We start from the raw sequence: 27849 nt of genomic DNA, 5'->3' as shown, positions 1-27849 counted from the left end.
TATTTCACAAAAAAAATGAGTCAGGTTGAAACTATGATTCATCAAAATTGGTTAAAAAAAAGTCTTATAGTATAGTATTCATAAAAGGATTGTAACTTTTACATTATAGTATGCAAAAATCAGTTCAGTTTCAAGTGTGGAATCTTTTATTTGCCTTTTATTTGCATTTTTCAGTGGCATGTGTAAATAGACAGAATAACAGCAAATACAACAAGGCAAAGAGAAGGTAAGCAGAGTGTTAAAGAGAGCACATTAGCCTTTGCCCTTTGATCAAATAAGGTTCCTTGATTACGTGGTCAGCATGCCCACAAGGATCGGAGTGATATGTTCTGTATGCGTCTGTTTTTAAATGTTGATTATGAAGGCATTATAGAATTGGAAGAAGAAAATAGTCGGAAGATTACCTAATTTTCCTGCCTCGATATGTCTTCCTGTGGACATTCCTGACTTTGTACACACCATAATAAGCAGCAGCAGCAGGAGATAAGACAAGTAACAACAGAGAGTCAGCTACTAAGCAGGAGTTGTCCTAAAAAACTATTGTGAAAACACGGAGCTGCTGGGTAGATAGTTTGGATAGATCATTTCATTTCACTGATCACCACAGGAGAGTGGAGTTGGTAACATAATAGAAGAGCGCAGCAGTGTTTTGGGGTGATTATTACGCAAGTAAATGTAATATATATGTGAGATAGGTGAGAAGAAAAATCAAGGGGTCATAGTTGTGGCTTATTATGTTATTATGAGTTTTGAGTACAGAAATACCAAATGATTCATTTAGTTTATAAGCAAAATTGAATTTCATAGGATCCCTTTGTCTCGTGTATTTTGTAATACATAATTTGATAAGTCACTGTACTGGTCCATATGGTATCATAAATTATCTTAACTGTTAATTGATTGTTTTTATACCCGTATTGTACAATTGTACCCAACAAGGTGTCCAGCATCTGTAGACATTCATAGGTCGAATCATTTTATGTATTCTTTTCCTTTTATAATTTATTTCGAATCCATAGACATATATGTTGTCACCATAGCTCTAGGCTTTTTTTGCATGAGTCTATTACCTTGCAACAACAGTTACATAGCGGCCTTGATCGCAAAAATGGCCTTAAACAGCGTCCCTAGAAGAAAGCCAACCACACCCAAATAAATGGATGCATTTTCACCCTCAACCTGACCTTTAGTCCTTAAAGGCAGAGTTACTGGCAGGCTACCATTGTGACTAAAGACTGTTGTAATGTGTGAATGTCCAACAACACGGTGACCTTTAAGGCTGATGCATAGCGGTGCCACAATGCGACAGAACAGCAGGAATACAAGATGGTGCCTAATCTGTGCACAGTCCAATGGCGTTGTTCTAAGGAAGAACTCTGTTCGCTTAGCTGCATGATAACAATGTTAAAAAATGTTGCCTGGCAGAATTCACTAGAGCATGCACGACTTGTGTCCTCCCTTTCAGTCTCAAATTGGTGTGGATCTGTCAACATGTTGGAAATGTAAAATCGAAAGTGAAATATTTTCAACTGCAGAGGCAACTACAGACTTTCTGGTTACTGGTGCTGTGAAAAGTCGTGGCCCCAGCGGCTGTTTAATTGCGTTGCTCAGGCAATGTGACCATAGGCCATTAAACACTCTTAGTGTGGACAACGTGGATTTGAAGAATTGCTTTTCAAATGTCGGGTGCCAATTTTATTCTTTACTGGAGCGAGTTCTGAATTTTGCCATTTTTTTAAATGCGTACCATTGCTTTTGGATTTAATGCAATAAAATAAAATAAAATTAAATATCTAGAGTAATTTATTCTAATTTCATATTTATATTTGGGTGCCCTCATAATTTAATTGGTTTATATTCCTCTATTGCTTTGTTCCAACCGATCCAGTGCCGACATTTTAACCAATCAGGTGTCTTCTAAAATAAGTAACACCTGACTTTAATTAACTGATTACACTTGCAAAACGTATCCTCTTGTTTAGTTGGAATAAAAACCTGCACCCACTGCCGCCCTTTGAGGACCGGTTTGACACCCCTGCTCTATTGTATCATACAGTGATGCATTATAGTCTTCCTCCTGTAGCATATTGATAGTGATTAAATTGCCTGTAGTGTACCCTATTCCATATATTACAGCTTTATCTGCTCATTATTATATGGTAAAACAAGGTAAAAGCAATGAAAAATATGATTAAGTTTTACAAGTGAAGATGAAATAGCAGAATTTTTCATGAATGTTAAGAAGTTCTGTTATTTTGCACATGACCCAGTCAATGACTCACACAGTCTGAGTCATTTACAGTTTGGTTCATTGGCTGTCAGTCAGGTGTGAGATATGCCTCTTCTGCAGGAAGTGCTGCCCCACCCCCACCAAAATAACACTTTAAATAAAGCAACACAATTTTGATTTAAAGAGATTTACTAGATCTTAATCCCAGTATGAGGTGCATAAATAGCATGCCCGGGCAGTAAGAGAATCTCCTCGTAACTGGGAGTTGTGGCTTCCAACCACAGGAAATGTTTTGCGACATTCCCACAGTAGCATTTCCACACTTTGGCCCGCTCACAAAAAGGATCTGTTGAGGCAAACGCTAAAGTCCGGTTGTCATGGTTCCAACCATAACAAAAGGAGCCTCTGTATGCCAATCTACTAGTAGTTTTATCACAAAATGTCATGGACATTTAGTGACCAGTGATTTCAATTTAATTAGCCGAAAAATCTTAATTGGAAATCAAAAAACGTCATTCCAATGCATTGCAAAGCCAACGTAGCCAAACTATTACGACAGCCAGCTGTATTTATTCACCTAAAATTTGTTGTCTCAGGTTTTGGTATTAAAAATGCGCAATTGATATGCTAATTAGGACACTGATTTGTCGTAAGTCACTTGTTTATAGTTTTCCTGAAGTCATGTTGTTTCTCTGTGATGGATGTATTTGTAGCTCCCTCTGACTCAATCAAAAAAACAAAAAAATAAACACGCAAGTTTACTTCATGTACACAACTTAAATACATGTTGCCAATGTCCAACTAAGCTCCCTTTCTCGGGAGTTTGATTCTAAATTTTGTGCAAGGGTACCTTCCTGTCATTAATCAAAGGGCACACACAAGAGGAGATATAAATCTCTTCAATTTAAAGATGGCTGTCAGTGTTTTGGCCCCCCAAAAAGCAACAAAACAATGAGAAGAAAGGTCTTCATCACCTCCGGTGCCAAAAGTGAGGAGGTGATTGAAAGCTTGTTTTCATTCTCAGACCAAGCATAGATATTAGTGCCCACGGCCCAAAGCGATGTGTGGCCCTCGGCTTGCCAATATCTCTCCCTCCCTTCATTGCACCAGACACAAAAGCTCCCAAAGGATAGGCTTCAAGAAAGAAGTGTTACTCTTTTATGCCTATCCTCATTCCGTTGTGTCCTCCTGGCAATATTGAAAGAGAGTAAAAACCCTGCAGAGCGAGGAGGAAAAGAGTGTACAATTTAAAGGGCTACCGGAAAATATATGTAACAAGAAAATTAAGGATGCAAACTTTTTTTGATTCTGTAAATTAAGCAGACGCAACCCATAGTACTCACAAAACATTCCTTCTTTATGAACACAAGACATTTTGGACAATTGTACAACTATCACAGAAGACTGAAAATCATGCATTTGAACAGGATTGAATCTTCCAAAATTCAGTTTCCTGGTTGGTTGCGTACTTATGATCTGAAAGCACAGGATTTAAGAAAAAACAGGAATAGTAGGACCAATGAAAAACCATTGCATGAACTGAAATCTACATAACAGCCAACTTCCAACTATTCCTGTAAGGCTAGGATTGACCAAATACTTCACTTTCCGGTGCACGTGCAGTGTCGATGTATTGCCAAGGGAATCTCTTTTAAAACATGTTTATTCTCCATGTTGCGGTTAGATGAATATTTATCACGGGACTTCACAAACACATTAACAAAATCCTGGACAGTGAAGAAAACATTCATTCCAGTGTCCTATACACAGAATACTGTAGGTATTATCTTCTTGTTTTGCGGTTAGTTTCTGTGCAGGTTAACAAGATGGTCGCCACACATCTGTTGCGACTTCAGAGCTGTCAAGCAGCCAAAACGGTCCACCACAGCAAGGGGGGATGACGAGGAGGGGCGGGGGTCACAAATCTTCCCCAGTCCAGTGTAGTGCAACACAAACTCTGTTTCAGTGATTATACTTAGTGGACGCTTCACTAAGAATAGCATCTAAGACACGATACAAGAGCTAAATTCATTAATATATGAAAAAAGTGCTCCACGCTTTGTATATTGACTCCCATTAGGCGTATCTAATCTCATGTCCAAGTAGATAAAGTCCTTCCAAGTGTATTATGGCCACTCTATCTGCCAGTTGCTTAACAACTATTGACGGAACGTACGCTCAGTGACTGCAGAGGGTAGTTTCCAATTTTTTGAATCTTTTCCACCTCAGCATATTAAAGAGTGATTCTTCTTAGTTCCAAGTATGACATCAGAATTCTGTCATAGGTTTTCACGGGGATTATGGAATGGCCACAATATTTGGCACAACTGGACAATATCATGTGATGTTGCAGAAATTCTTCCTTTACAAGGATGATAATTCTTTTGGTTTCATGATTGTAGTGGTGTGGAACTATTCCATCCAGCCATTTTTTCATCCACTTATCCTCTTATCACGATCAGTTTGGGATTTGTTTGAAATATTGATTAACACCTAAACAAAATAAAATAATAATTTGGTAAATGCTCAAATTTATATTTAAGTTCTCTACTACTCACATTATTTTGGCTTTACAAGTAGGCTATGCCACACCCAATAATAGATGAATGTAGTGGAATAAATATGTCCCCTTCTTTTGACTGAAATGACATAACTGAATACACAGATCTATTAAATTATAACAGACCGGGAAAGAAGGACAAAGCTAGGGATTGAATAGATTTTCATAAAGTCCATGTTTGCAAATGCTGCAATCCTACGATTGTCTGGCGACCAGTCTTGGACAAAAACATCATCTGGGATAGGCCACTGATGAGGAAAAGCACTGTAGAACATGGATCGCTAGAATTTCTGTCAAAGAGCTGACTAAAATCTTGTAAAATGGTGTGGAATATAAATACTGCATGTGCTCAGCAAATTAAATCTCAAACCAATTTATTCCTTAATGCTTTAAATTAACGACACATGTAATTCCCAATTGTGATCCAGTGGTTTGCGCATCTGCCTCATAGTCGAGTGATTCTAAGTTAAAAACCGGCCACTTTGTGGAAAGTCATTTGAATCCAGTTTACCTGTGAGATGAAGTGAGGACACGTGCTTTAGAAAATAGCTGGATGGATAGAAATAAGTATCCCAAAACACTAAAGTGCATTATTAACTTTGTAAAAGCACGATTTGCATTCTAACCAATAAGTCGTCTAGGTGTGCCTAATATTGCGGCTAGGGTATGTCACATAAGACGACACGTGTGCAAAACACAGCACTAGAGCACATCATTTGTCACAGTTAAAAATGGCCTGTAGGATTGGAAAGTGCTTCTATTATCCAATACTGTAGATAAGGACGGCTTCACTTCACACTCGCCGCACCCCGTTCTCCACATACTTTGCCAGGCCGTTGAGCGCAGTGTCTTCACTCTGAAGGACATTGTCTCCCTTTTTGGGTTGTTTCTTGGTGGCGCGTGAGAGTTTCCTCCTGAACGTATCGCCGGCCAAGAAGTAGAGGATGGGGTCCACGCAGCTGTTGAGGCTGGCCAGACCGCGAGTCACCTGGTAAGTTGCGTAGACGCGGTTGTTAAAGCCACACATGGCGGGGCTTTGAAAGTACAGCCGTGCCCGCATGTTCAGGTTTTTCATGACGTGAAAAGGCAGGTAGGAGACAGCAAAAACCGCCAGCACGATGATGACCAGGTAGATGGATTTCTGCCGAAGGGGTGCATTATTCATGTCGTTGTAGATTAAGGCTTTGACGATCATGCCGTAGCAACAGAAGATGATGATGAAGGGGATGCAGAAGCCGAAGACAGTCAATATCATGCTGTAGATGAAGTAACCAGGAAGCTCGTCCTCGGTGGTTGTGTCGTAACAAGTTGTGGCGTTGCGCTTGGAGCCTGTCCGCGAGTAGTAGAGTATGGGCGAAATGGCCAGGACCACCACAGCCCACACCAGCGCGCTAGTGATGACAGCATTCTTCTTTTTGAGTCGGCCCAAGGACTTGAGTGGGTGCACCACGCCTGTGTAGCGGTGGATGCTGATGCATGTGAGGAAAAGGATGCTGCCGTACAGGTTGACGTGGAAGATAAAGCGCTGCAGCCGGCACATCATATCACCAAAGATCCAGTCGGTTTTGTTGAAGTAGTAAAAGATGAGGAAGGGCAGCGAGAGGACGTAGCAAAAGTCGGCCAGCGCCAGGTTGAACATGTAGACAGAAATGCTGCTCCATGGCCGCATGTGGCACACAAACATCCAGATGGCCAAGCTGTTGCCCACCAGGCCTGTGATGAACACAATGATGTAGACTGTGGGGAGGTAGTAGAACTGGAAGCCTGTCCTGGTGAGAGGGCATCCTCGCGAGTGATTGTGCAGCTCGCTCACGTTCAGCAGGGAGCTCAGATTGAGGTCAGAGGTCATGGTGTCCGTCAGGGCCAAGAACTTGACGTTTGACTGGAGGGAGTCAAAGAAAACATTTCAGAGTCTGTAAAGGGAATTAAGCAACAATTCCTCATTCCTTATTATTGAAATTATATGTCAGACTGAAACTGTGTCAGAGGACATGGGACATCTACCAGAATCAGCTTGTTTATCTGAAATCACACAAATCTTCTCTGGCTATTTATATGCATGGGGCATTAAGAAAAACATTAAATATAAGTGGATACCGTACATTTTGGTGATTTTAACAGCATTAGCATATGATTATCATTTAAAATCCTGATGAAGCAGCATTCTTGATTCTAGATTATAGATGTGATATTTGATTGACATTTATATTATAAACAGTTTACCTTATTAGCCTGATTATAAGACGATGCAAAGCGGCTGTGGAATATGGTGTCACAGAGTGTAATGTACGGAGATGGAGAGCTCAAAAAGATCGCCTAAAAATGCTCTCAGTCAGAGAAAAGCTTTCCGTGGTCCTCAGAGCGGCCGCTTCCAAGAGCTCAACAGGAGGGTGGACGAGAAACGAAAGGACGGGAGACCTATCAGCAGAGCCGTGGAAATTGCCAAAGAGCTAAACATACTCACCGCTGACTTCAATTTAAGCCTCGGCTGGTATAAAAGAATGATGCGGCGTAACGGACTAACGCTGCGACGCAGAAGAAGTCTAGCAAAGCGCCTGCCTTCTGACTTTGGAGAGAAGCAGTTGTCTTTTCAGCGCTATGTGATCAACTTGAGGAAAAAAGCACTCTTACTCACAGGATCAGATTGGTAATGCTGATCAAACACCTGTGTTTTTTCACATGCCAACACCTGTCACTGTACACAAGAAAGGTGAGAAATTTTATTTTAAAATTCACTGGGATTGAGAAGAGGCACGTTACCGTCATGTTAGCCTGCCTCGCAGAAGGGACCAAACACCCTCCGTATGTGATTTTAAAACGTAAGACAGTACCTAGGGGGGCAATGCCAGCTGGTATTATTGTACATGCCCAGGAAAAGGGCGGAATGGAAAGCGAGCTTGTAATGGACTTGCTCAAGGTTGTGTGGAGCACACAGCTTGGAGGACTCAGAAAAAAAGAGGAACATGCTGATTTTGGATGCATCATGTGGACATTTGTCTGATCCAGTCAAAAAACAAGTGAAGTCGATGAATGGCGACTTGCTGATCATTATGTGGGGAATGACAAGTCAGCTGCAGGTGTGCGATGTTGTGGTCAACAAACCATTCAAAGGCAATCTGCGTAAAAAATACACAGAGTGGCTCCTGTCTGGTGATCACGCACTGGACGCCGACTGGAAAGATTCAGGTTCTCCTGATACGTTTGCTCTGTAAGTGGGTCCTCCACGCATGGGATGCAGTTTCCTCAAAGAGCATCATCCACCAGTTTAAAAAATGTTGCATATCAAATGCCCTGAATGGCAGTGAAGATGACGTGTTATGGGAGGAGCCAGATGATGGGAGTGAGGACAGTGACCCTAAGCACAGCGAAGAAGACGATGTTTGTGAGGAGTAAGGTTCTGACGCGACGATCAAGTTTGCATTATCTAATTGCAAAGTTTTTCCGTTTTTAAATTTCTTTCAAGACTCTTGAATATATTGTTATAATTAGTTTCAGATGTACTGTAATTATTTTCTGTATAAAAATTAAACTTGGTTTTGCAAATTTTAATCTTGAAAAAGAGGGGGGTCGTCTTATAATCAGGGTCGTCTTATATTTGGGCCAACACAATAACTGACTGCAAACAATAGATTATTAATTAACAATTATAATTTTATTTTATTTTTTAAAACTATTTTGACTATATGAAAGCCGAACACAGAATGGACTGAATGAAGATTCTAATGCCGAATGTTTTTTATTATCCAAGAGATGTGGAAATCAAACATTTGTTCTTAGAACTTGATTGGTGTCCAAACCACTTCCCCTGTAGATTCAATTCAACGCACTACACTCACATGAAGCAAGGACTTTGTCAGCACCCAATTGCTATTGTTTTTTTCAAGGGCACCTAAATCGAACCTGGACCCTTTTTCCTGCGGCGTGAACTATGAGAACACTTTTTCGTCCGAGCCTATTACATCACCATAATCTTTGTGTGCATATACGACACAACATCTGAATGCCTTTATCGCACCCACATGCCTAAGTTGTTGTCCACAAACTACTACATTTGCGAAACAATCATTCACACACGCAGACAAGCACATGCGTGCACAAACACATGTAGTGTACTCACCACTCTGGTCTACTTGTAGCCCACATTCTTCTTCCCACTTGGGGGATTCAAAAAATGATCATAGTAAAAAAAAAAAAAATCTAGGCTGAGTCAGGTGTCTCCGTTGGGTCCACTAAGACGGTTGGAAAAGTTGTACACTTTCGACCTTGCACAAACTGGCGCTGGTGTGTGTGTTTGTGGGCGTCTGTGAAAGTCAGTTACGTTGGGGAGTGGACTGGTGTGCGGAATATGGCGAACACCAAGACGGTGGTGGTAGGACTGAGCAACAGAAAGAGACAGCTGCAGACGTTGTGAATGAGCCATGGTGAGCAGGAGAGAGAGAGGGAGAGAGGAAGATAGAGAGAGAAAAGGAGGAAGGGTGGGGGAGCACAAAACCAACGCAAAGGCTTCCTAGACGCACCTCCTCCTGTTACTGGACTCCATGCTGTGGAATGAGCAAAGCTTATTGGCTGATCCCTCATCATCATAATATCCCATATCCTAGATGTCTATCAATCATTATAGGAGCCTACAGTGTGTGTTGCATTACTTTTTGGTTGGTTAAAAAGAAGATTATTTTTAAGATTTAACAGATTATTAGCTGTAGGGTCTAAACTAGAGTCGCATTAGGTCGAAACGCTAAGTAAACCTGGCCAACCTAATCAGATCCAATTCTGGCTTTACAGGAGGTGATAATGATCAATTATGATTGAATGTAGATTTTTTGAATTGTGGACAGTTTGATTTTTCACGATTGAACAAAGCAAACAAACAATTGGGAAATTGTGTAAAACCTGAATTAAAAAAAGGGTCTTGTCATTGTTGTTAGTTGTGTCAATCTGTAACTCTTGCTTGAGCACAGTCTTGGTATTGTATGATTAAGAGTTCCCCGTAGAATAGAATACAATAAACGGACTATTTTTATTATACACAGGAAACTAGAATTTTGAATTTTGGGTAGAATTTCAAAGGAACTGTCACCTTGGATGCCAGATATAATTATTTTTTTAAAAATATGTAGATTCATTGTTTATATAATGGCTCTCTTGGCCACAAGTAATTTTGTGGAGTCATTTCGAAGGAAGCAAACTATAAATAAAAGCAACAAGCTCATCAGGATTGTCACTTGTCCTGTAAGACTAGACAGCACTATGTAAGAGGAAACAAATGGTGCTTGGCAGCAGACGAGGATGGGGGCTAAAGGTTAACAGCATTTTGACGCCAAACATCTCCAACATGAGCCAAGAAGTAATCTTACTCATGAAATGGCCATCTAGAAATGTACATAAAAAGAAACAGAAAAAATGCAACCCTTCAAGGAGGACATTAGGACACATGGAAATTGTGTCTTTGCATGTCTGCATTCAAGAAGGAAAAATAGAATGTGTCTTGTCAGGGAGAGAATTAAAATAAAAGTTTCTGCCCTACTGCTTTCTGGGTCATGCATTGTTAAAATAAAAATTGATTTAAATGCATTGACTTGGCAAGGTGAGCAGACTTCTTGTGCTTCTGCCCATGTGCAATTAACGTCTCGCTACATTTACAGAAAAGACACTTAAAGCTTCCCGTATTGGAAAAAACAAGGGCACGCTAATGTCACTAAGTGGTGTTGATTTGAGCCATTTGGCATTATATTGCTTGTTAAAGTCTAATGGATTAGATTAAATAAATATTATACTTTATCACGTCTCATCTTTGGATCATTCCATTACAGTCATTAAAAGGCAATAAGGGTGTATAACTGTGGAGTTTAAATAAATATATATTTTGACTCATGACCTATTCCTGACAAGTCACTCAACACCTTCATAGCCATGGTCATTAAAATTAGGATAACACCAACAAGAAGCCAAGTAAGGGAAAATCAGCGAATGTTCCATTTGTCACGGGTTCTGACCTGTATTTCTTTACATCCCGCTCCACTGACTCCACTGACACCCTAATCAGCATCAGCAAGCACACTTTGCCGTTTGTCTCATTTTCATTAGGCGGGATCAAAAGCCATGGTTTTATGCCACTGACCTTAGATGGCTGGCGTCTGGAGCATTCTCCTGTTTCATTAGGGAAATCGTCATGAATGAGTTGCATTCCTTCAATTTGTGGCAATGTTATTCATAGCTTTTGAATTAGCTTCCCTCTGCCCTTGTTGCATTATGTATTTGTCTGAAGGGATTTCCATTTACGGTGATTCCATAAGTGTTTATTTGTGCATTTCCTGCTTGAATAATCCCGCCAACACACTAGACTGACTGGATATTATTGATCTGCTTCTGGTTTACCATCCCATCTTTTTTCCAGGTTCTCATTGCATGCAAATATTTCCCATGAGAATCCACATTCCGGAGGCCCGTTGAGCTCAGCTGGCTTGAATTTTGGCGATGTGATCTTCACGCACGTGGAAGTGGTCAGTTAATGTCTCTTCTTCTTCATGTGGTTTCTCTTTGTTACACAATTGTTGGTAAAAAATGCATCACAATCACAACACCACCATTTTTATGGCTCATACATATTTGACATGAAATGGATCAGAGTTTGATGGGTGATCAAAATTACCAGCTAATGAGACAAGGTATCATCTGTCATTCAATCATGCTCCTGTTTAAATCATGTATCGTCAAAAGATGCAATGAAATTAATTGAGTAATGATAATTTTATCGCATTTTTAAGAAGTCGCCAAAAGAAGCATGCCAAAATATTTGGTAATTTTTTAAAACATCTTTCTGTGGATTTTAAAATTTTCAAGTCAATTATTTTGCCATAAATTTTGTATTAGTTTTTTCATTTTACCTTACATACATTTTACCATTTTAATTTAATTGTAATGTAATCATTGCCAAAAAAATGCATAGTTTGATAAAATATGGTTGCATAAAAAAACTTTCCAGGAATTAGCACAACCTGTTTTCGGTAAAGCACATAATTGTGAGTAAATTCTGCTTGTCATTTATGTTAAACAAAACAACACTAAAACAAAACTTTTAAAGAAAGATCAATTAAATTAGGTTTCTGAAACCATACACATACAACAACTGGGAACAAGAAAAAAATAATTCATGACCACTTTTTGACCTCATTCCAAACCTATCGGCCAAGTTTTAACAAAGCCATAAAATGAAATTATTCAAAGTGCAACGGAGGACTCTTGCTGCAGTCCAATCGATGGGCGTGTGAATGTCAGCAAGGTTTTGGTGAGGAGCAATGAGAAGGTCACCGTGTCCTCCCAATTGCAAATGTCACTGTGATGGAGTTGTCACATCGGCAGCGCATGCGTACGCCTGTGTGTTATTAAAGGAGGATCACTTCATTGATACAGTGTGAGCTCCTATTGACCGCAGCCTCATATACATAACTCATCTCACAGTGGTATTTCAGCTTTCTGTGATAATCAATTACTGTGACTTTATTGTATCGTACTGGCCGCCTGATGCTGTAGAGGTTTAGGCTGCCCTTCACCCGAAGTCAGCTGGGATACGCTCCGGCAACCCCCGCAACTCTTACGAGGATGCGCGGTACGGAAGATGAATGCATGGCTGCATTGTTTTATATTACAAGACCCAATTCTCTGATGCATAGCACGTTTTTTCCCTTCCAAGTTGTTTATATTTTAATAGAAAAGTGACCACCTTCTATAACCTCTAAAATTCAAATGGATTTTTTTTCTCCTGTTCATTTAACAAGCGACCACACAGTTTATCTGTTTATGCTGGCAGTAAACAACAGTTATCAACAGAGTCAAGTATATTGACATCAGGCATATTTCTACTCATGGGAAAACAGCGTATCATCTTAAACAAAGCACAAATGGCGACATGTTAATGTGAGCTAGTATGTTTAATCAGTTAAATTTCAAGTAAGGATTTAAACTTTGAACTTGTTTTGTTAAATCATGACTAAACAGGAAGCCACCACTTCCCGTCATAAGTCGAGACGTTCTTCCAAACTTCCGTGATCACAAACATTACGGAACATGCTTTCTGTCATGTTCAGCACATTTGGCTATGATTCCAGCTTTAAGCTTGAAAATCACAATTTCTATTGTGTAAAAACATTTTTACTTCTATTCATAACATTTTCCCTGATCGATCATTTTTATAATGTCGGTGCCAGAAACAAAATCAACCAGTGGCAACCACTGTACAAACCCCAGATGAGTGTCTCGAATTTTAATTAAGAGAGTGAATGTTCCAATAGACTGTGGTTAGGAATTAAATTTAATGAAGTGGATTATTAGATGAATAGTACTATGGCACATAGTTATGAAGGCACTGAAAGCTCTATGGCCAAAAAATGGACTAAACATTGGACTTTGGCTAATTATGTTGCTGACATTAGTTATCTGCTGTTATTAACGCTGTATTGAATTTGATTATTGACAAAGCATCATTAGTAAAGTTACAAAATAATAATGATTGGTCAATTGTAAAACAGTGGTAAAACAGGCCAAATGTATGAATCCCTGAAATATATACTATAAGTTAGTCTTTGTGCTGATATACGAGCGGTCCTGAGGGCCAAAGTTGATGTATTTTAGTGGCAATTGTGGGAAAGTGTGTGGTCAATAGTATGGCTGATCCAGAGGATTGCACGGGTCGGCCTAATGGAGCATTCCACTCCATCATTTATTGGCCCTGAGGATGGGTTTAGTGGAGGTGCTGAGTGCAAAAGTGGCGGCCAAAGAGTCACTGAGCTAATAGGTTGCATTAGTGCTTTTCTCGGTACCTTTTCGTGGACTTTTTGCTGACTCATGACTGTAGACAGAATGGATGGAATCCTGTACCAGTAGAGCATCATGTAGACAAAAGTCAATGATTTTAATTAAAATGTTTGCTAAATCCCTTCCATATTTTCTTAGAGAAGTATTAATTTAACAAGATGTCTACGCTCCAATGTGCAAGCCATGCTCAGTTTGCTATGACCTGTGACTTTGAATGCTATCATTATCCATTTTAGTAGCAATATCAACTTGTTTGTGTCAAAATTCCTGCAAAGTATCATTTCGATAGTACATGAAGTGGTACTACATTTACCAATAAAAGATCATATATTTACAAGTATCTGCCCTAATCAGTAATAATGTTAAAGCTAATATTAAACGACTTGCTGTCAGCAATGACATGGAATTCTTCCATGAGACCCCTAGTGAACTCCAAGTGAGCCATTTGCCACTTCCTGTTTAGTCTGCAGCATAAGCATAAGTGTTCTTAGGCTGACCCCTGACATAATTTCTGCCTCATTGATTTTTCAGTCCAACATTTTTGGCTGAGAATAGAATCGTAATAGCTCCTTCATTCAAAAATAGTCTCACATTTTTTTCTTTGACAGTCCCCCAGCCTTTTCTTCCATTGTTTTCGCTTATCAGCATTATTGTGACTGTCTCTCTTCTGTGCTTCTTTGACAGTGCCAATCAAAGTTAAGCATAAGTTTTTGCAATCACAGATTTTAAAGAAATATATTTTTAATTAGGGTGCATATTGAGGGTGTCTAAAAACATTAGGAAAATTAACTGATGTTAAATGGTGCTGTAGCTCTCATGGATTATTATATTTTACTATAGGATTGTGCAATCTAAGGTGTGCCTAAAAACCACAAACCTAGTTCAAAAAGCTACTGGTATCTCTGTCAAACTCGCTCAGGCCTAATATAATATAAAAAAATTGTAATAATTTCATCTCCGGTTCATTTCTCCTCCCGTTCATGATGGGCTTGAATGTCCCACATGTGAATATTAATCAAAATTGATCTGATGTTCTTCCACCTAATGCATGAAAAATGTGCAGCAGCATTGCAAGGAAAATCCCTTTTACCGTCTTTGTCCAACTTTTCTCATCAGGCGAATAATCTGCCGTAAAATGAAAGAACTTCCAGAGTTGAAACCTGAAGATGCGCATGCATTTGTTAAGGCATTTATCCAACATAAATGATGAATGACGGATAAATGAATAGATTCAATTTACCCGTTGACTGTTTGATGTGTCTGAACATGCTTAGCAGTGGAACAAGAAAGAAATTATGATGTAATTATCATGTTTATTATGAAACAGGTTGTAAGGTAAACACACGTTTATTTTGCTTGCTTACTCAAAGTATTTCTCACAAAACAAAAATATAATGGCAATATTGCATACCTTAATACATGCGTTTATTTTCATATTTAAGTTTCTAGATGTGCGCAGCGATCAAAAGATATCATCGTAATTATTTTTTTATGATTTGAGCAATGATTTTAAAACGGCATTGAACCGTGAGAATGATGATAATTAAGAACTTTGTTTTGTCTTTTGTTCCACTTTTTATTTTTTGGGAGTGAGAACTTAGAAATTTATAGCAGTCCTCATAACATTGGTAGGGAAACATTAAAACATGTTAATGAGGGGTCAACCGTGACCGGACGTTTCGTCGAAAGACGTTTGGTCCCCGGACGTTTGGTCCCCGGACATTTGGTCGACCGGACGTTTGGTTGACCGGACGTTTGGTTGACCGGACATTTGGTAGAACGGACGTTTGGTAGAACGGACGTTTGGTAGAACGGACGTTTGGTAGAACACACGTTTGGTAGAACGGACGTTTGGTAGAACGGAGGTTTGGTAGAACGGAGGTTTGGTCGCCGGGTTCGCTCGCTGTCAAATTATGACAGAGTTTACTGTTGATATTAGATATTTAGATATTAAACTCTCTCTCTCTCTCTCTCTCTCTCTCTCTCTCTCTCTCTCTCTCTCTCTCATAATTATAATTTTGAGAGCTGGTTTCAACAGTAACAACCCTGCGACCAAACGTCCGTTCTACCAAACGTCCGTTCTACCAAACGTCCGTTCTACCAAACGTCCGTTCTACCAAACGTCCGTTCTACCAAACGTCCGTTCGACCAAACGTCCGTTCGACCAAACGTCCGTTCGACCAAACGTCCGTTCGACCAAACGTCCGGTCGACCAAACGTCTTTCGACGAAACATCCGAGTACCTGGGTCAACACACCAAAAAGTTGCTCAAATTTATTGCTAAGGTCAAAAGCCTGAAATGTCAACGGTAGTGTTTAATGATAGTGATAGTGTGTTCAGTGTTTCCCCAGTTTCAACAGATTCCAAGTTTTTCATTTGTTCAATGTCAATGTTTGTACCAATCAATGCCACTTTGTAATCAAAGGCAGTCCTGACTGAATGCCAGTGAAAATGAAACAACTGACAGGCGACTTCAAGAGGACCCCTTAGAAAAGCCGGCCACATGCCCACCCACCGTCACATGCCCGCTTATCAATATGGTGCAGTGTGACAGGTCGGAGTGAGATGGATATAAAGGCTCAGGAGGGTGGACGACTTGAAAGAGGGGACACATACAGAGAGAAAAGAGAGAGCGCTTTAGAGGGGGAGGCAAAGGTTGAATGACTAAAAGAGCAGCAGGAACAAGGACGACAAAAAAGAGGCAAAGCGTGACAGAAGAGATGAAAAACCAAAATGAAAAAAAAGCAAGGAGGAAGCAGCAGCGCGTCACATCTGGCAGAAAGAATAGGGAGCGCCGAGAAGCAAACAATCTCTTTCTTGTTGGCGCAGAGCAAAGGAAGACAGCAGTGCACCATGGGAGCTCCCAGCCACTCACAAATGAAGACTTTCTACTGAACAGCGAGCAGAAACAATAAATGCATGTTTAGCATGACTGCTAGGACATGTTTTATTTTACTCCACAAGAAACCCATTTAGAAAAGTCACAATCAACTTAGACGTAGGAATAAAATAAATGACAATAGAGCTTTTGATGATTAATGACATGTTTTTCAGACCCAGAAAACTTCTCCAATTACACCAAACTTAGAGACTGAGTGCTAGTAATGAATCAGTGAGTTCTTCACCAGCAAATGTTTGGTCCCTTGGGTGTTAACTATCAATTTATAATAGTTAAAAAAACAAAACGTTAGCATAAGTGTAGTTTGAGATATGACCTGACAACAGTCAATTGATATCTTGCCTTTAATATATTTCGTTCTTTTCACTTCCTCGGAACCATTTATCCTCTCGGGCATTAAACCGCAGACGAGCAGAAGAGATGTTGAACTTTGGGTCACATCTGGCTGGACTACAATTTACATCAGAACGTGATGTTCATTCATTGGTAATTGACATTGTATTATTGTAGATGAGCACATTCATTTAGACCCAATTTTATTTCTGTTTGTATATCGTGGTGGGAACTTGCCCCCAGGGTAAGCCAGTATCCCAGCAAGAAGTGGCTAATAAATAATACTGATATTAAATTCACTCCATATCCAACCTCTGGTAAATTTGGATTTTCAGACCCATGGGTCGTTTGTTTGGAACCCCTGGCCTACAATCTGTTTCTACTTTGTATATGCAGGAATTTCCAGTGGGTTACAATGAGGTTATCTTATCTCATCTCATTTTCTGAACCGCTTTATCCTCATTAGGGTCGTGGGGGGTGCTGGAGCCTGTCCCAGCTGACTCCGGGACAGAGGCGGAGAAACCCTGAATCGGTCGGTGGCCAGCCAATCGCAAGGCACAAGGAGACGGATAGCCATGCACTATCACACCCATACTTAGGGGCAATTTAGAGTGTCCAATCAGCCTACCATGCATGTTTTTAGAATGTGGGAGGAAACCGGAGTACCCGGAGGAAACCCACGCAGAACATGCAAACTCCTCAAAGATGGACATTACCTGGATTTGAACCCAGGACCCCAGAGCTGTGAGGCCGACGCGCGGACCACTCACTCCACCGGGCCGCCCGCCAATGAGGTTATCAATATAAAAAAAAAAATCTAAGTGCAAAATGGCTGTAATCCTTTCATTTTATCTGTCTTGTTCTGTTGACAGTGCTTATCTGTTAGTTTGCTTTGTTTGCCTTCACATTCTCTTTGGACGGTCTTTGACCGGTCCCGAAATCCTTAAACTGTAGCTCAACAATCCCACAAAGACAAGTTAACCAATGCACAACAGACGCTGTAGCTCACAAGTGTTACATTTCTGGACTTCCTGTCAGCATGTGAATGCCATTCATTCATGTGTTGGGGTACAGCTTTGCCCTTACTGCCTTCTTCATGTGAAATTTATTGTGTCAGTGCCGGATGAATTACCACCATTTAGTTTGTTCTTTGACTTTCCAAGAATCTAAATGTTCAACTCTTGAACATGTGCAAGCAAACTTCAAGATTTGTTCAGAGTTTATTGCAAGAGATTAAATTGTGTTGCTTTCCCTTTGTTATTGTTAGGTTGAGTAACTTCCGCCTTCGATTCTCCATTTGAAGAAATTCACCAAAATTGGCAGGTTTGCTCACTGTGGTCAAAATCTGTTTGGTTTTGTAGCTGCCTCTGCAATTTTTTATCCCCCAAAGCTTTTTCATGCAACATCAAATGTTAGGTATGTCATATAAGTAAACCCACAAAAATGTAATCCGTGTGGGAGGAAAATGGGATCTTAGTTTTATACTAGTCCCCTCAGAAAATTAATGATTCCTGCTGCTGAAAGTAGTTGTTTGAAATTTGGTCTATCATGAAAACAGATAAAGTTGATATCCTTTGAATTCACCTCGATTTTTTCTTCCCGTTCCAATGAATCAAGTTTGGGCAATTTGAATATAATCCCAATTACTATATTTGAGGCATCTACCATCTGAGATGGTGTTTTATTTCGCAATCAGCTCGTTAATATTTCATCTTCATTCAACAGAAATGGTTCCACTGTTACCTGGAATTGACTATTGGTATGACAATAATAATAATAATCGGACATAGGCCCTATCGTCATCATCAACAACAAAAGCCTAATTGTCATCAGACCCCGAAACTGCTTATGACGAAATTGGTAAAGCGTGTTTTGTGGTGGTGGTTGGTAGTGGTGTTTATATTGCATTGGATCACACATTGTTTGGGTCTTTATCACAATTTGCCGCTTATTTACAGTGTCGAAATATTTTGAATGATTAACTGCAGTGCGGGGCCACAATGCTACCTCAAGCATGAGAATCGTTATCTGGCAAAGAAAAAAAAAGATCCAGACCTTGAATTGGATCACGTCCATCCCATCCCACAGCGGCATGGCAGAGTCCTGGTCACTGGTGTTTATTAGAGGGTTGGCCTCACAGTCTGGATCAATAACGTGCTTGTGAATTGAAATGCTACAGTCTCCCATGTGTTGTTTCTACAAACATGCACTTAGTCCTGTAATTACACACACACACCATGAAAACATACCAGAGAGATGACTCCAGATGTTAAATGCGTTTACTCATGAGATGGGCATCAATTAACCCATGTAACACCAGACAGTTAGTGCCCATTATATAAATGAACAGCGGTATTCGCGAGAATCGTAAGCTACGATTCGTAGCTTACATTCATGCACGCGCAAATTGAACTATTACTAATTTTCCTCTGGCATATTTTGAAAGTGATTCTGTGATACTGCATGGGTTTACGCTGCAATAATATAAAATAATACCCAAATATTGATACAATTTTGTGACAGATCATTTATTGTGATTGCATACAGTACATTGAATTTCATGTTGTGCAATGTTGTGTATTTGCAGCCGCTGGTTCAAGTGTTGCAAGCCTAACGTGGCAAAGTGGCAGCTCCATCCTGTGGTCGGACGGTGTGTCACAATCTTGCGGCTCCTAACGCATCCTTAAAGGACAGTGTGTCTGCATTTTATCAAGCCGGGCCAATCAAGTTCAGGTTAGGATGTATACTAATCAATTACTCTTCTCTTGACACTTAATCCGGATACTAGTGTTTCCCAACCATCTTTTAACCTTTTTTTTGCATTGAGAAAATATAAAGGCACACCACCAGCTAACAATCTTGAAATCCCAAATTCTGTTGAATTTTTCAACAATATAGCCTGATTTTTATTTAAGTTTTATCAACAGTATTCAAATAACTACAAAGCAAGTATTTTAATATCTAATTTGTCACACCAACCTCATGTCGCCAAAAGTCCACTGACTCACATATTGTAAAATTAAGTAAAATAACAATTTGACTGTTTTTTTCTCCCAATATTACTTCAATCAGATAATATTACAGAAAAAGCAGTTTTGTTTTGTTTACTTTGCCAAAATTTGAAGCTCGTGAAACCAAACAACTTCTGGTTCACATAATGTAAAATTTAGCAACAAAATTACTTTCATCTCATAATATTATAATTTTTCTCTCGTAATATTGCTTAATTTTAATATCGTAATATTCCAATTTACGACTTTACGAGTTTAATATTAAAATTTTTTACTCTCTCGGACTATTACAATGTAAGACTTCTTTGCAGATAATTTCTCTCGCCACACCTGACCATCGCGGCACAGTGGTTGGGAAACACTGCCTTATACAAACATACAATTCAAATGACGTCTGCAGTTGCTTTGTATTTTTATTACATTTTTTTTAATCCATAACAGCAAGAATTAAATAGCAATGCAGCCCCCTGGAAAAAAAAACCAAATGTGTGAGCTTCATACCATCTCCATTCATATTCATATCATTTTATGGCTTTGTACTAGCTTTTCATCTCTTGACTTACGCACAGGGATGGAGGGAGGTAAGAGGTCGGGGGTCACGCTGCAGTCACACAAGCAGAAACAAACAGCAGAGAGGACAGATAACATCATATAAGCACTACGAGCAGAAAAAACTAAGCAAATAAACAAACAACAACAAAAAAAACAAATAAATTCTATGCATGCGTGCTCGTCGCAGTTGAAAGTTGATATGATTAGGTGACCAAACGCCCCAAAATGTGGCTGTTGATGGTCGGGTTCATTTTTTTATTTTTATTTTTTTATATAGAAGCACAGCTTACATGAACAGAAGAACATATTGAGAGCTATGTGCTGCACGTCTCTCCAAGTGGTGACTATACTGTAGTCTTGAGATTATTTTTCCTTTTTTTTTTTTTTAAATAAATCACTATTCTATTTTTTTCATATAAATATCTTATTCCATTACATATGAATAGTGTATGAATATTGTAAATACATCTTTCTTTGTAACATGTTTGCTTAAGTCTTAGTAGTGTCTTTTTTTTCCTTTTTTTTGAATGTGTTTATATGTTTAACATGCATTTGTCTCCCAGTTAAAGAGACGGTATGTGTTATGATGTTTGGTCCTCCACACGTAGGCCTAACAGTGCAGGGAGGGGGGATAGTGGATCCCCCACTCTTCCTTAGGACGATTACCGGGCAAATTACAAGCTGCTGCCTAATTACGGGGGAAAAAAGCGACATTAGCCGTTACTGAAAGGGGGCGGGTTATAGAATGACAATTCAGCGCCCTTTGGATGCAAGCAGCCTTTTTTTTTATGATTATCCTAACAAAACTCTCTGTCATGATAGACATTTTTTCTATTCAAAATAAGATCTCAATATACATGTTTTCTCTCTTTTTTTGACTATGTACAGAAGTGCAAAAAGTCAACCTTTATCACCTTGGGAGCTCTCCAAGCCCTCGTCCATTTTGTTTGCAATTGGCTGAGGGAGCGAGGACTTCCTGCCACAGGACCCAGGGTAAGGAGAAAAAAAATATGCAGCTTGTTTTCCCCAAATGGCCCAATTTCCAAGGAGAGTAAAAATATCCAAACAATAGATATTATTTGAAATGGATACAGTAGAAAATAACATATCTAAAACACTCAAGAACAATATTGTTATATATATTCTTTTAAATTAAATGACTAGTTACAAACCTTACAATCATTAAAATATTAAACGGTTGTCGCTGGCGACAGTCGGAGTGGCGACAACTCAGCTTCTCTGTTATATTATGACTGTTAAGGTACTCATAGAAATCTCTTTGCTCATAGCTACAAGAGATTAGAAGAGTGAACATTACTGTGCATATTGTCAATATGCATAACGTAAGAAAAATGCTAACAATACCACCTAAAACCAAAACATACACATCATTTCAGGGGGACAATGCGGGAACACGCAGGGACATTCAAACACACCTTTCAATAGAGATAAATAGAATTCAAGACAATTAAATTGTGTATTGGCATGGCTTGGATCAGGCGTCCAAATGGCGTGGTGGATTGTGCTGACCCCATGGTACAGTCTAAGGCTTAAGATGAGGGATACAATCATAACCTGGGTTTTTTTGTCTTTTTTGTCACTTTCAATGCGCTATCGCCCATGAACTAAATTTACCAGCGAAGTAATGAACTACAATATATTAATTCAGGTTACACACATATCCATTTTGTACTCAGTTTTAGAAGCAAGATCTGTGTGGCATTCTTGAGATTACTGTGCACACCTACATATATATATCTTGGGATAATTGAGAATTTTTTTTTGTACTAGCAGTGGTAGTACAAACAATGGCCTGTCATAGGCTCCTTGTTGCCGCAGAAATACGTAGAAATTAAAGACCTTGGCTTAATGGTAGTCTGCAGTTGAAACTCTTCTGCATGTCATTTTACTTTTGGGAAAACCGTGAGGCAAGCACTCAAGACAGATAGTTGCATTCTCATTGGCTACTGCTACAGATTCAATGGTTTGGCCATTGAATCATTCAACAATTTTAGAGTTTACGATTATCACCCATTGCCGTCTCCGAACTAAGAATCTTCAGGTTTTAGATAAATCGGTATTTGCTAACTTTTAGAGAAGGGAAAACGCTAACTTTAGTTCAGGTTGTTGATATGTGTGTACCCCGTAAGTTGACCCACAAAAACAGCCACATATAAAACACTTTGGTTAAAAATCAGAAATGTCGGGAAAAAAACCAAAATATTTTCTAACTCCCTATCTACACTGACAACTTGTCAAAAACAACAAATTACATTTCTGCCAGCAGTTGTCCTGGCAACTGAAAACTAATTCTATATCTTTGTTAGAATTCTCAGCGTAGATTTGAAGATTTTGTATCCGCAGTGATGGCTCGTGACGATGGACGTGTCTTGAAACCTTAAAGGGAAAGCTGATTGCTTTGCATGAGACAGTACCATTGGCGTAATAGCACAATTATGGCCTTTTTTTTAGTTGATTTCTAGTAACGTAAAAACCTCAAAGAAACAGTCTGATTCTTCGTCTCCTTCAACTGAAATATAAGGTGCACCTTTCTGTAAACATATGAGAGACGACCGATGAACAAACATACAAAAGACAACACGATTCCTCCTCCACCTCGATGGACACAGCACATCGTCTTATTTGCTTCACATTCAAAGTGTGCCCGGTGAATAAAGGTAAACGAGCCCTTCCCTTCACTGAGAGGAGGAAGAAGGTGCTCTTGTAATGGATGTGGTGTGCGTGAAGTGCCTGGAGCAAATTCTGCAAACGGGGTTGTTGACGTGAGGATTCATCACTTTCTCCTTATCCATTTGCCTGTTGAATCGCTGGTCTTTGTTCTCCAGTTCCACCTGGAGAAAAAGTCAAAAGCAATGGAAGACCAGTTGCAAAATATCTTAACTGGATGGCTTAACATGCACATACAGTATTAATCTTGAAGTCTTTATTATGTATTTTAAACTAGAGGAGAACTCTGAGAGAGCAGGCCTCTGGCTAAGTAACCAAATTCAAAGAATTCACATATTTATGTCCTTTGTGACCTTTGACCATTCAGGTCTTCTTAAATTACCTAATCCATCATCAAGTTATCGCAACATTCCTTTGCTGATCGCTGTGAAAACCTGGACCTTTGTACATCAACATTTCATTGAATGTTTTGAACATTGTTCATTTTTTATTTTATTTTTAACAACTTATGTGTTAAATGAAGAAATCACTTAATTTGGACAAAGAAAGATTTGTTAGTACATACTGCAGTGATTGAGGCTCCTACATCTGGGTCACGTATTTGTGGCTAGTCAGATGATCTGCAGATATTATCGGAATCTAAAAGAAAAGAGAGAAAACCTCGCTGGCATCACCAATCATTTAACCAATCATGCGAGTATAGAAGTTGACACAGGCTTAGCTTCATGCTTTCATTCATAATTCATCAGGAGGTGTACAAGCAAACATGGCAACCAGTGGAAGAAAAGAGAAAATAGCAAACCTGATTGGCAGAGGCGGTTGCAAAGGGAACACTTGTGGCAGATGTGGTGGCTGCAGACACAGTGGCCGGAGTAGCACCGTGCATCATGGGTACTTGGGAAGGGAAAATACACAAATATACACACAGGCGTTTGAACAGCTCATCAGCAGCATTTTAAGTAGAATGGCCATAAAGATGAGTGATCGGGACACGATTCCCCACAATTCTTACTGATGTTTGTGATGTATTCCTTGAGGGCCAAATTGTTAAAGGGAACCATTTTGTGCTTTTCTAGTTGTGCTTAAATTGTCATTTGGGTTTGCTAGTAAAATATGCATGTCAATTATGTCTTGACGTGTTCTATTCTGTTTGCTAAAAACTATGCTGTGGGTGCGTTTCAGAGACTGTAGTTAAACAAGTGCTCTGGGAAAGTGACAGAAGATGCCATATAACAAATATAATACCATAAAAGTGTGCTTTTGAATGTGTTCATACTACACTGTCACAAAACTTTAGTTTTCAAGGAGCTACATTTATAGGCGCCTTAAAAAGTAGTTTCTTTTGTGACTTGGATTTTTGCAACTTTGTGTTAATAACACAAGTAAGAGAGAGGAATAGTATCTGAGCACACCATTATAATGTTAATTGTACGAATACTAGTTAAAAAGTAAAATCCCTCATGGTTATGCCAGGCTAGTTTAGAAGACATTTAAAAAAAAGACTGCAACAAGCATTAGATGACAGGCATTAAGATCATTTCAAAGAACTAAGGGTGACCTTACACTACATGAGCATTGGGTTATTTAAATTAGTTGGTGACTATGCAACCTTCTCTTTGAAACATTTAGGAATAATTTGATGTCGTTATTTTGCCACCATCTACAGCGCTCACATGGTGTGTAGGCTTTACATAAAATGTACAACAGAGGAACTGATAAGGAAATCTCGCACCTACCAACACTTGTTGCAGGCGTCATGCACAATATCGAGCCTGCCCATCATGCATAGCAACGGGAAGTGGAGTGGAAAGGGGAACAAAACAAAATTAAGAAAAGTCATTTTTAAAATCAGACATGATTGCTTTCCACATGAATAACAACATATAGCCACATAAAATGAAGCATTTAGTACAAAACATAAAAAAATATGTGTTTTTTAGTACTCTTACTGGCAATAAAAACCTTCAGTTCTAAAATATGTGGTTGTTTTTAACAGTCAACATTGATAGAGTGGAAATGTTGACTCAAAAGTGGAATAATGATTGAGCAACAAAGCTCGCACAATGCAGACACAGTATCAATACTCATTGTGTTTGCATAATGGATCCAGACCGTGACTCTGATTTATTGTTACAGCCCAATTCCCTTAGTGTCCTTTGATCATTCACACAAAGCACAAAAAGTCCTTCACGTCAAGCCCTAATTAGACATCCAAGTACATATAAACTTTGTTCTGAATCTATTTGTATTGTTTGTTTGTTGTTGCATTGTTCACAATTTCTTTTACATTTAAACTGTAGTACATTTAAATTCGTGGAAATGACATATTACTAGTATATTTGTTCTTTGGGTGGTGCAGTGCCTAAAAACAGATTTGGACATACCACTTTTTTATTGGAGCTAATCCTAACAGTCATGTCATACCTAATTAAGTATATTGTATTGATTAGTGGAAAAGCAACGTTCTATATGACTTGGCAGCCAGCGGCATGCAAAGGGCAACACTTGTGTGTCAGAACTCACCCGATGGGATGAAGGCAGCTTGCTGCTGGAACTGCATGTTTGCCAGGGCCTGTTGGTACTGGAATACACCGGTGTTGAACATTGTGGTGGCACCGTTGGCTTTTTCAAGTGCGGGTCTCTTTGGTAAAGGGGGCAAGACAGGAGGGAGCCCCTGATGAGGGGAATGAGAACAGCCACAACGGATGACGTGTTCGGGGCAGAGGGGGAAAGGATAAAGTTAGAGGATGTAGTTTAGATTACGGAAACAAAGTCAGCACTATTGTTTACTTTTAGGATCTTATTAAAACAACTGCTAGTTTGATACATAGCAGAACCACTAAAACTCTTGTGAGGAAATCTGCCTTAAAACACCATCATACAAAACTACACTATTTTATGTTGTAAAACCATCATACATATTGTGTATACCAAGTAAGACTACAATATTAGACGGGTACTACGTTTGACAAGCATTCTAGACTCAATAGGTGATGAATTGACCCTTAAATGCTTATGTATATACTATTTAGCTTTGTAAAAAGAAATAATTATTTGCCATTTGTTACTGTTCTTATACAGAATGAGATGTTTTGAGTTATCTTACATATCTATTTACTCATATAGTGGCCACGGACTCTTTTCCCTAAAGCATAGATAAAAATTAAGCGTGTATTGGGGCGCAAGCATTAATTTGGTGGCTTTTTAAATTTGAATTATTAAACAGTATTGTGGACACTACTATTTTCACAATTTGACATGACATGTGGCATTATCAAAGAGTACTCACAGCCATTAGCTTATTATCACAATGGCACCTGATGAATGACGTCTATTTGACTGTATGCCAACATTTACTAAATATTATTCTGTGAAAGTTTTTGTTTTTTCTTGAAGTGAGGCAGCTTTTCTTTGGATCATAACAACAAGACCAGAACAAAAGTTCATATAATTGAAGTTTGTGACATACAGCCAATTAAATTAAAGGCCACTATTTGAGGAAATCATTTCAGTGAAGTCAGTTCATCAGCCCAAGTAAAATAAACTTTGACGGCAGGAGCCAACAAATCACATGCCAGGCCAAGAGGTGAAAGGTCATAGGTACCAGTTTAAAAGCTGTGTCGAAGAGCCGCTTCGGTGATTTGACAGCTGACTGAGTCTTAATTAGCAGGCAGTGAGCACATAATGGCAATGGGCCAATGGTTCAAGCGCATTAACATAAACCAGCAAGCGGTGGGTGCATCATGGGTGTGGGCAAGCAGCAGTGCATTGTGGGTCGGTGTGGAAAAACATAAAACAAAACAAAACAAAAAGCATCATTGAAATGTAGTTAACAATAACGACCAAACCATGCAGAACTATCGAGCACTAAACTACGCTAATTACAAATTTAGATCATCACAAATCACCCTATTCAGTCTTTCATAACATTATTTGTAAATATATCTCTCTATACATTTAACTTTGAAAGCAAGGATGCCCACCATGGCCGCAGCAGCTGCCGCTTGGTTGACTTGATGCTGAGCCGCTTTGATTTTGGCCTGTAAGTGAGCTGGTGGGTGAAAGTACTTGCACTTCTCCCGAGAGCAGCGGCCCTTGATGTAGTCCATGCACACTGTGACTGTGTTATCGTTGGTGTCTATCATGGTGCTGTCAGATGGGTGCGCGAAGCGACAGTCATTCTCGCCACGAGTGCAGTTGCCCCTCTGGTATTCCCGACAGACCTGGGCACAAAAATGCGTGGTATAATTTACTCTGTCTATATCTTCTCTTTTTATATTATTATTATTTGTATCTTTTTTTAATGCCTCCCACTTTGATGGTACCAAAGGTAATAACCATCCATCCATTATGTGTACTCCTCCTTCCTGACTTGGATTGCAGGTGTGCTAGAGCCTATCCCGCCTGACTACTATGGTGGTGAACAGTACGCATATAGACAAACAACCATTTACAACAACATTAAAGCCTATGATCAGTTTAGAGTCCTTTTATTTAAACCTTTAAAGCATATTTTTGAATTGGATTGAATGCTTTTATTGTCATTGTACAAGTATAATGGGGTTTTGGGATGTGGGAAGAAACTTCAGTATTCTACCGGAGTATTTGAATCCACCAGAACTGTAAATCTTTGGAGTCAAATTGTTATGGTAGTAATGGGTTTATTTTTAATGCTTGAATATTACCTACAGTGAGAATATAGCTTGTTGGAATTAGGCTTCATCATTAAGCCTGGATCCCATAGACAACACCAGATGTTAGATTT

The 27849-nt window shown here is 39.2% G+C and overlaps 3 protein-coding genes across 11 annotated transcripts in view; 1 reads left to right on the top strand and 2 right to left on the bottom strand.

The window, feature by feature from the left end:
* The window catches only part of LOC144083212 (succinate receptor 1-like), a 117889-nt gene that overhangs the window by 26558 nt on the left and 63482 nt on the right, over positions 1-27849 (top strand). For all 6 annotated transcript variants that reach the window (XR_013303493.1, XR_013303497.1, XR_013303492.1 and 3 more), the window contains exons 4-6: positions 11185-11290; positions 19421-19566; positions 21285-21389. The gene's annotated coding sequence lies outside the window, so the exon portion shown is untranslated. The remainder of the gene's footprint in view (positions 1-11184; positions 11291-19420; positions 19567-21284; positions 21390-27849) is intronic.
* Positions 3567-9240, bottom strand: p2ry1 (purinergic receptor P2Y1). Its single transcript, XM_077610811.1, has 2 exons — positions 8908-9240; positions 3567-6672 (listed from the first exon to the last, which is right to left on the bottom strand). Exon 2 carries the CDS (start codon positions 6637-6639, stop codon positions 5584-5586), a length of 1056 nt encoding a protein of 351 aa, XP_077466937.1. The 5' UTR covers positions 6640-6672; positions 8908-9240; the 3' UTR covers positions 3567-5583.
* The window catches only part of LOC144083209 (muscleblind-like protein 1), a 54471-nt gene continuing 46861 nt past the window's right edge, over positions 20240-27849 (bottom strand). For 2 of the 4 annotated variants that reach the window (XM_077610808.1, XM_077610807.1), the window contains exons 5-11: positions 27068-27307; positions 26689-26742; positions 25608-25758; positions 24821-24856; positions 23887-23978; positions 23650-23723; positions 20240-23248 (exon numbers count right to left, since the gene is read on the bottom strand). In XM_077610808.1, coding sequence (XP_077466934.1) covers positions 23667-23723; positions 23887-23978; positions 24821-24856; positions 25608-25758; positions 26689-26742; positions 27068-27307 — 630 coding nt within the window. In that variant the 3' untranslated portion in view covers positions 20240-23248; positions 23650-23666. The remainder of the gene's footprint in view (positions 23249-23649; positions 23724-23886; positions 23979-24820; positions 24857-25607; positions 25759-26688; positions 26743-27067; positions 27308-27849) is intronic. The other 2 variants (XM_077610809.1, XM_077610810.1) reach the window with 2 other exon arrangements.

This window comes from Stigmatopora argus, chromosome 10 (genome assembly GCF_051989625.1).
Source record: "Stigmatopora argus isolate UIUO_Sarg chromosome 10, RoL_Sarg_1.0, whole genome shotgun sequence".
Lineage (NCBI taxonomy): Eukaryota > Metazoa > Chordata > Actinopteri > Syngnathiformes > Syngnathidae > Stigmatopora > Stigmatopora argus.
This window is presented reverse-complemented; position numbering and strand designations above follow the sequence as displayed.